This window comes from Trifolium pratense, linkage group LG7 (assembly GCF_020283565.1).
Source record: "Trifolium pratense cultivar HEN17-A07 linkage group LG7, ARS_RC_1.1, whole genome shotgun sequence".
NCBI classification, from domain to species: Eukaryota; Viridiplantae; Streptophyta; class Magnoliopsida; order Fabales; family Fabaceae; genus Trifolium; species Trifolium pratense.
The window spans coordinates 54,862,477-54,872,656 of NC_060065.1; the positions used below are offsets into that span (position 1 = coordinate 54,862,477).

Below are 10,180 nucleotides of genomic sequence, written 5' to 3' on the forward strand. Positions count from 1 at the left end.
AAATCAGGCAATTGAGTAGACTTACGATCACGAGAAGGATAACGAGGAGGTGGTGGTGGTGTTGGTGGTGGAGGTGGTAGAGGAGGTGCAGTAGGAACAACAGTCGTAGGAGGTTGTTGAGTAGCTGATGGGACAAAAGGGGCATATGTATCTGGAGTAGCACTAGTACCATCCCTGCAGTTCTCAAAATTACAATCACTAGACATATCATTATCGACACCGAAAGGATCAATATTAATTATTTCAGACTTGCTAGGAGTATGCGTATCAGACGAAAGAGAGAAAAATGGTATGTGCTCAAGAAACACAACATGACGAGAAACATACAATTTTTTACTTGAAGGGTCATAACAACGATAACCCTTTTGACCATCCCCATAACCAAGAAAGACACATATGGTAGAACGAGGAGACAATTTATTTCGTTCTACTTGTGGGAGAAGAACAAAACAAGTAGAACCAAATACCTTCAAAGAAGAATAATCAGGACTATAACCATATAATTTTTCAAAGGGAGACAAACCTGAGGTGACCGACGACGGAATCCTATTAATAGCATGGACAGCAGTACGAATTGCTTCACCCCAAAACTCAGTTGGAACAGAAGCAGACAACAAAAGAGAACGAGCAGTTTCAACAATATGACGATGTTTTCTCTCAGCAACGCCATTTTGTTGAGGAGTATCAGTACAAGAGGTCTGCTGAATTGTACCATCATAAGCAAGCAACTCATAGAATTTATTAGAAGTATATTCACCACCTTGATCACAACGAAAACACTTTATAACAGCATTATGTTGAGTTTTAACCATAGCACGAAACATATGATAAATTTCAAAAAACTCAGAACGATTTTTCATTAGATAAACCCAACAATAACGAGTATAATCATCAATAAATGAGACATAATATCGAGATCCACCTTTTGTAAGAACCGGTGATGGACCCCATACATCAGAATGAACTAAGTCAAAAGGTGCTTTGGACACAGAAGCACTTTTATTAAACGGCAAAGCAGAAAATTTAGCAAGTTTGCAACCGCAACAATCAGAAATATCACTAATTTGCAATTTTCCCAAAGCTCCAGTAGAGGCCAAGTATTTTAATCTAGATGCAGAAACATGACCAAGACGAGAATGCCACAAATAAAAGTTAGAGGATGATAAACTCAATCGAAAAGATGATAAATCAGTGGAAGTAGAAGTTGAGGCTGCAGTATCTGGAACTCTCAGCTCATCCAGAACATAAAGTCCCCCATGTCTACGACCTTTCCCAATCAACCTCCCTGAATGTGGATCCTGCACATGACAATGAGTAGAAGAAAACATAACAGAGTATCCAGAATCACACAACTGACTAACAGAAGCAAGACTCAAAGTGAGATTAGGAATATAATAAACATCAGAAAGAGACAAATTAGATGTGGACACTGATCCAATTCCTGCTAATGGCATAGGAGTGCCATCGGCAGTCATCACTGAGGTGGCTGAAGTATGATTTAAAGACAAAAAAGACTTACGATCATATGACATATGATGTGATGCTCCAGAGTCAAGGATCCATATAGAAGAAATACTTGAACAATTAGAAGGGGTCAAACCTTTAATAGAGGAGACAGACGTTGCATGTGGCTGGGTCGCGAGAAATTTTTGGAACTGTTCAGCAAGATCAAACACTCTTGAAGTAGTCTCATGTGGATATACATGATCAATACCAATGCCAACGGAAGGATGAGCAGTCAAATAAGACACAACCATATTATCAAACAATCAAATAAACCAACAAACAATTACTTCAAATGTAGAGGTCCAACCAATCACCCACAATGTCAAAACTTACTAGAGCCAACCAATAACAAATTCAATAAGCAATATACCAACCAACCAGAGGCATCCAACCACTAGTAATGATGTAATAATCCTCTAGTCTAGATAATTTGAGTTCATCAACAACAAAGAACACGTATCAAATCCAAAATATCACTTCCTTATACAATAGATAAAATCAATATCCCAATATAGAAGACAATCACACCAACAAGGTCACAACACAAATAGCAAATCCTAAAATCCCAACACGTGAGTCACCTATATGAAGCAATTATCAAGGCAAAAAGAAACCAAATCCAAAACGTGATTAATTATCTTCAACAATGATCTACCAAAGAAGAACACAAAAGCCTATCATAGGATGTGGCTCTCACACACCACTAATTCCTTACAAATGGAAAATTCAATGAGAAAAGACGGTGGAATAAGTGAAACTGTTACCTTTACAATTCAAATCGAAGGCCAGAATTACAAAAGAAACCCAAACAAAAATCTTCAACAATTGCTAATGGATTAACCAAGCTCTTTGATACCATGTTAACTATTGAGATTATTCAAAGAGAAAAGGAGGCTAGGGTTTTCCATTACAATAAACCAAAAAAGACATTTGGAACAAGAGTTACAATTGAGTATATAAATTAGGGATTATAAAAGACTAAACTACCCCTACAATAATAACACAACTATTATTTAACAATAAAATCTGATCCAATAAATCTACACAAATGTGTAAGTCAATCCGAGCCAGGGTAGAAGTAAATTTAAATCATCACCGGTAGATTCAACCTCTAGTTCGTCCTAACAAATATTGAACAACGATCATGAGCACAACTGTGTATGAGCACAAAACCAGGATGCAAAAAAATATGATGCCATAACATTTGAAACACTAAGGGTATGTTTGATTCAATCGAAGCAAGGGGAGGGAAGGGATTTTAATGAATGGGAGGGGAGAGAAGGGGAGGGGAGGGAAAATCTTTAAATATTTTATATGTTTGGTTCAAACTAGGGGAGGGGAGGGGAAGCAAGGGATTTTAAATACAAATATGTTTGGTTCATGAGGGGAGGGGAGAGATGATAAAACTAAATTGCTCTTTTATCCTTATTATCTTAACGAGAGTCTTATTTCATGTAGTTAATAACTTTTTGATTTTGATGATCGATCTAATCTAATAAATAATTTATAAAATTAAACTCTACACAAAATTAAAAATAATTTTTTAATATAACAAAACAAAATTTTAAAAAAAAAGTACTGTTAAATAAAATGAACATGTAAAAAAAGTACTGTTAATGTTAAAAAAAATGAACAGGTAAGAGCAAGAAACAAAAATAAAAATTATATGAAAAAATTGTTTAATCAACGTAACAATTGTATAGAGATCTTTATAAATAAAATTTGTATGGAAATGCAGTATATACTATAGATATGGGCATGGCAATGAAGCAGTTCAACGTAACAAAAAATCCTGTCGAAAAAAAAACGTATCAAAAACTTTGAAAAAAAAAATAGCAAGTCAGCAACATAAAAAAATGCCGATAAGGATTATTTTGGTATTTTAAAATAAATATGAGAATAATTGTGTCAATATACTTAAAATTGTAATAATAACTTGCCTTCCCTCCCCTCCCCTCCAAATCCCTCCAATTTGGGGAAGCAAAAATTGAGGTTTGGAGGGATTTTGCTCCCCTCCTGTCCCCTCCCCTTCTAAAAATTCAACCAAACACATTTGGTTAATAATATTCCCTCACCTCTCACCTCCTCCAATCCATTTACTCCGAACCAAACAGATAGGGATGACAACGGGCGCCCATGGGTGCGGGTTTGATACTTACCAAACCCACACCCGAAATCATCACCCAAACCCAAACCCAAAGGCTGTTCGGGTGGCAAAACAACACCCACGCCCACACCCATTGGGTTCGGGTTTTTTCCACCCAAACCCAAATCCGCAGCACATTTGAAAATAATTTGCAAATTTAAAAAATTAAATTCCAACATAGACTTTGAATTAAATTACAACTAAAATTAAGGTCTTCCAAGGAAATTCAAACATAGACTTTCAAGAAATTACAACATAGAATTTCAAGAAATTAAATTACAACTAAAATTTAAGGTCTTCCAAGGAAATTGAGGGAGACTATGGGGGTAATTAGGTAATTATAAAATATTTCGGGTGGGTGTATGGGTTTCGGTTGTGGGTTTGACTGATACCAAACCCACACCCATATTATCGGGTGTCACCCGAACCCAAACCCAGTCAAATCGGGTTTCGCCCGTTGACTTGGATTTGAGTTCGGGTGAGTCTCTCGGGTTTGAGTTTTTTTTCCATCCCTACAAATAGACCCTAACAAAAGGTCTAAAAGACTGGGATATGGACTAATCTTCAACACAGAACGAGTCCAAAAACCATCAACTCCCCGTAACATATGTCAACAAGCAAACCAACTTTTTCAAGTCAAATAGTCAACATCAAACCAAGATTTACTTAAGGATTTGCTTGCAAAGTAAATTAAGTCTCACTTTTTCATTTGGACCACAATCTTCTATTCACACATTTCAAGTATTTACATACAGGTCTCGCTAACATGTGTACTAGAAACTTAAAAATAGAAATTTTACATTAAAAAATACAATAATTTAATTTTAAAACGTTAAATGTATGATTTTAGAGACAAATAATTTTACATTTAATTGTATAACATTAACGTGTGTCATAAAGGCACACATGACACATGTTAATATTTTTCTTTACATATTTAGCAAGTCAAAAGAAACTTGGCCTCCTTCTTCGTAGGGGCAGAATAGCTTCAATCGTCACCCTCCCAGTTGATGCAGTGCCGAGATGTGGGGATAAAGTACTACACTACTTCCGCCAGACCACACTCTTAACCGCCAATCGAGATACAAGCACGAGTAGGTAGGCGGTTAGGGGGTCATCTATTATGTCTAAATGTTAATGTTTTTTTAAAGTAAAACAAACGTCTAACATTCAAGGTACATGATAGGGGGACCCTAACTTCTCTAGACTAAGTCTAAGGAGCATGGTAGACATTGCTCCTTGTTTTCCTGATTCTAGTTTTACCATGGCATGGGAATGGGACCATGGAGAGTTTACTCACGCACTAAGAATGATCAAAAGAAATTTAGGTCGTGGATGGCAATGCTCAAATTGTAACGTGCAATTAAACTATTCTCACTCCTAATTTTGCTCATGAAAAATATTGCAAGATGTCAAAATAAAAAAGTCATGTATAAATATAGTCCCAATGGAGGAGATATAAAAGGCTTGGAATAGTATGATGACGAATGAGCAATATAACAAAATTTATATATAGTTAGTAAAAAGTTTTTGTTTTCCTTTCTTCTTTCAAATATCATTGGAGAGGAACTCGTCACACAAAAAGTGGGGAGATATTTTATTGTTGATTTGATTGAAATAGCATCCCAATGCATTAAGGACACGTTTGAATTAGTTTATTTTTGAGCGTATGCAAATATCTTATTTAATATAAATTAAATTTTATGCTATTTTATAAGTTTATACTAGTGAAAATCGTATTTTTATAAGCTATTTTATCATAAACTACTTTGACAAACTTATAATAATACATAAAAATTGTATAAGTTGTTTGCATAAGCTCAAAAAACTCAAAAATAAGCTAATCCAAACGGGGCTTAAATAGTTTTCCTCGTTTATTTTTTCTTTTCATTTCTTCTTACGAGGGCTATCATGTTATGAGACAATTTTCACTGCCGTTTAACGGTGGGAATTCTTTGAAGCAGTACAAGAGTTAGGGACCGTTTAATAGTGAATACACAATTTTTACCGCGGAGAATGTGTGGAAGGACAATTTTCACAATTTTTACTGCCATTTAACGGTGGATTCTTTTTTTTTTAACTTAATTTTCTTCATACACAAGAGTCAGTGACCTAACCCGTAAGAACAGACCCAAAAACTTTGAATAGTGCAGAACTTAGTCAAATTATCTCAATGTATAATTTTTTTTTTAGATTATATGATATTAATTTTTTTTCTCACCAAATCATAGTGGGCCCTAGCCCACACAAACTTTAACATAGATCCATGAATAACTATTATAAACTCGTAACCACTTAAAATTCTTCTTTTCTTTCTTAAGGCTTCGTTTGGTACAACGGAAAGAAAGTGGAAGGAAAGAAAATTACGCAAATCAATGAATAAATTTAGACTAAAATTAGTCCAAATTCATGCATTGATTTACGTAATTTTCTTTCCTCTCATTTTCTTTCAGTCGTACCAAACGGACCATAAAAGATTACCATTTAAAGATGATCTCGTTCATCTTCTTATTTCTAAGTGATAAAGATTAAAACTTACAATTATAAAATAATTAATAATAAAAGTTAAAAAAAGAAAAACTATGGGCCTGTTTGAGCTAGTTTAATTTTGAGTTTATGCAATTTTTATATATTATTAAAAGTTTGTCAAGGTAGTTTATGATAAAATAGCTTATAAAAATAAAATTTTTACTAGTATAAACTTATAAAATATCATAAAATCTAATTTATATTACATAAATTGTTTGTATAAACTAAAAAATAAGTTAATCCAAACGGGCCCTACCTAAAAAAATTATAAAAGAAACCGTTAAGAAGGATCATAATATAATTAGTTGAACAATGCAAAAAAAATCATGATTATTAATTGTTGTCTGCTATTTCAACCTCTTTTATTGCTCAGAAACAAAAAAACAAACTGAATGTAATCAAATTAGACGAAATTGACATGCACCAGCCATGATAGATGATATAAGTGTAAGTTGCATAATTAGTAGTAAGATATGATGTAACCTTCAAGTTGAAAATTACATACACTTTAATTATATTTTTTTGGAATAATATTATTATTATTTTCTGACAATATTTGGAAGAATAATAATGTTGAAAATGAAAGAAAGAGTACTTCACTGTTCACACAACCCCACCAAAACTCAACATCTTTCCTATATTACATTACATGTACTATTTAATAAAACAAGTACAACATTTCATGTTACAACTATTTTTTGCCAAGAACAGGAGAATATATATTAACACAAACCTATATTTTAGTTTAATAAAATAAAAGCTAGGAAAAAGAAACATACAGTAATACACGTTTATTATTATTTAACATTAAACAACAAAGTACTGTGGTAGGTTTCAGTAATCAATATGATATAGAGTTTAGAAACAAAACACCTTATTGGCTAAGGAACCCTTGAGGGAACATAAAAATTGAAGTGAAATCCAAAAACACAATAAGCATGATTTGATCATACCTATTGTATTAAAGAAAAGACCTGAATTATAAAAACTTTTTTTTCTTCTTCCTTTCTATGAAAATATACTTAAGATACAATAATAATACAAAACATGTAAACCTTGTATTATACTCTCTCTGATCCTTAATATAAGATACAAACTACTTTTTAGGTTTATTGAAATATCTGGTTTTCAATGAAGAATAAAAAGTAGTTTGTTTCTTATATTAAGAACCCGAGGGAGTAAGTAATATGAATATAATAATAATAATAATCAGTTTTGAAGAAACTGAGCAAGCTTGTGTTTGAAAGTGCTTGCATCTTCAAGATTGTTAATCCAACCGTACTTCTCCATGAATGGGTTGGCTAAGGAGTGTGGTGGATAGTAATCAATGCAATCGTCCCACACATTTCTATCATCAGCATCTCTCATTACTTCCCACAAACAACTGTTGCATTTAAAGCCAGCACCTAAACTTATCATCAATACTCTCTCACCTTTCTTCAACCTCTTCTTAGCTTCCATATATCCTAACACATACCATAAACTACTTGCTGATGTGTTACCAAATCTATGCAAGGACATTCTTGCTGGCTCAAGATCATACTCATTCAGATCTAAACTCATACCTATTCCATCGATCACAGCTTTTCCTCCAGTGTGAAGGCAAAAATGATCAACGCCGGTTTTGAAATTCAATGGTGATTTGTTACTTGTACCACCAACACCACCTGCAGCTGACTTAGGGACATGAAATTTTGACACTTTTTTTATGACTGACATGAATAGAAACCTAAATAATTCCCTTGCTGGTAAAATTTTAGGCGATAACACTCTTAAATTATCGACGAAAGCTCTTGTAGCGGCTTTTGGAAGATCTTTAGCTAGGAAAAAACCGAGCTTACCTTGTTCGTCTTCTTTTTGACTACAACAGTTATGTGCGTCATCTCTGGCACCGTGATGAGTCCTAACTAAATGCTTCAATTTTAGTATAGCTTTATGCTTTAAGGATCTTTTATTTGTGAGAAGAATTGCACATCCGCCAATGCGGAAAAGACAATTTGCAAGGATCATTGACCTGTTGTTGCCTGAATACCAATTTGGACTCAAAGATTCTGATGTCAACAAAAGAGCATACTTGTTCTTTTGTGACTTGAAAATGTTTTGAATAATGTCTAATGAAATAAGACTAGCACTACAACCCATACCAGCTAGGTTATAAGCTTTTATGTCCTCTCTCATTTTGTAATGGTTAATGATTCTAGAAGTTAAAGAAGGGATAGCAGAAAACAAAGATACATTTACCACAAGAACATCGATCTCCGATGGTGAAATGCCTGATTTGTTTAGAAGTTTTGCAATGCTTTCATGACAAAACTCTTCCATCTCTTCGATTCCGTCTTGCAATGTTGGGTTTGTGGCTCGGCCTTCGACGAAGTTTCTTGGAGCATAAGTTTCCTCACCAATGCCTGAGTTGACAATGGCTTTAAGGAAGAACTTGCACTCATTCAGACCAATATCATCATTATTTCCTATGATCTTTCCACAACGTTCGCTTCCAAGCTTTCTTTCATCACCTGGTTTGTAACATTGGTAGTTTAATATGTAACACTGTTGGTCCCTTCTCTGATCATAAACTTTCCAGATCAGGTAGCACAAGTGCATTATTGTAAAAGCACAAAGTAAAGTGAGAAACTCCATTAGAAAGAAGAGAGAGAAAGTTTGTGTGTATTTGAGGTACAATGAATTAATTTTGATGAGTGTGAAATTCAAATTAACAAGGTACTTTATATAAGCAGAGAGTGAGTAGAGCACTTTGTGGGGGAAGGACTAAGATGCAAATGTCAACAATATTACACAGCTTCAACCCCCAACAAACTTATCTCTTTTTTGAAGGTTCCGTGTCAACTTTTATTGCAATAAACAAAGCAAAATATTAGTCACACCTTGGGCATGTGTAAGGAAAGAGTTCCCTGGTCTACCAGTCTCTATTTACCATAATTGGATCCCATAGGAATCAGGATATATTCTAAATTACAGGATATGTTTGAGTAATTCAATTGTATGTTTAACATTTGTTTAATGGATTTCAAAACATGTATCTGAGCAATTTACATTTGAATTAAAAAGTGGTCCTTACCGGACCTACAATCTGCGGACTGAGAGTTGGTTGAGGAAATTGATCTTGATCAGCAGCTCCATAGAGAGGCTGGTGTACCTGCAGACACTTTGACGATCAAGTAATTAAACGATGTAGGGGTGATGTTTTTAGCGTTATGAATAGTGTACCTGAGCCATGAGTTAGTTTATAAAGGGTAGGAACAGGGTTTCAGAACCCCAAAAGGCTAATTGTTCTTCATCACAGGGTCCTAATTTAATCACCGGTACTGCTTGGATGCGCCTCTAGGTCGTGTCCATGCTATGGTCCGCTCTAAACTTAGTGGCTTGTGGTGACCTGGTCCATTTAATGGATAAGGCTTGACCTAGTCTGAAACAGTAACTAATCCAAGCTACGAACGAGAAAATTAATTAAATACCAATTATACGTTATGACATAAGTGATTAATATTTGAGACCGGTGTGCAAGGAAAAATGCCGTTTGAAAGAGGTTAACCTTCGTAAAGAAATCTCAATAGGATTAGTCTTTGCAGTTTACTTGCGATAATACATACTATTATTATTTACCCAAAAAGAAATCAATTATTAGGCATGTAGGTGGAAAATAAATACCTATAAAATAACGTTGGATAATGAATTATAAATGTGTGAAATTATTAATAGTTGAACTTCTTGTAAAAGTTGCACTAAATGAGCCAGACATTGCTTTCCAGGCCAGCTAGTTTAAGCTGTAATAGTAGTAGAAGTTGGAATAGAAATTTAAAACAAAAGGTAAAGACACAATGCTCAATAAATAGTTAGTAGCTTACTCTGTATGGTTATTACATTTAAGATAGAAATTGTACTACAGACAGGGGAACAGAAGAAAACACGGTAATCTTAAAACCATTACACAGATCTATTTTATTTATGATTGTGATCAAATTTTATAAGTATATTATAGCA

The 10,180-nt window shown here is 34.1% G+C and overlaps 1 protein-coding gene across 1 annotated transcript; it reads right to left on the reverse strand.

Moving 5' to 3' along the window:
* Positions 1–6,783: 6,783 nt before the first annotated feature.
* LOC123893558 (3-ketoacyl-CoA synthase 12-like) lies at positions 6,784–9,458 on the reverse strand. The gene has a single exon (XM_045943293.1). It carries the CDS (start codon positions 8,816–8,818, stop codon positions 7,391–7,393), a length of 1,428 nt encoding a protein of 475 aa, XP_045799249.1. The 5' UTR covers positions 8,819–9,458; the 3' UTR covers positions 6,784–7,390.
* Positions 9,459–10,180: the final 722 nt, after the last annotated feature.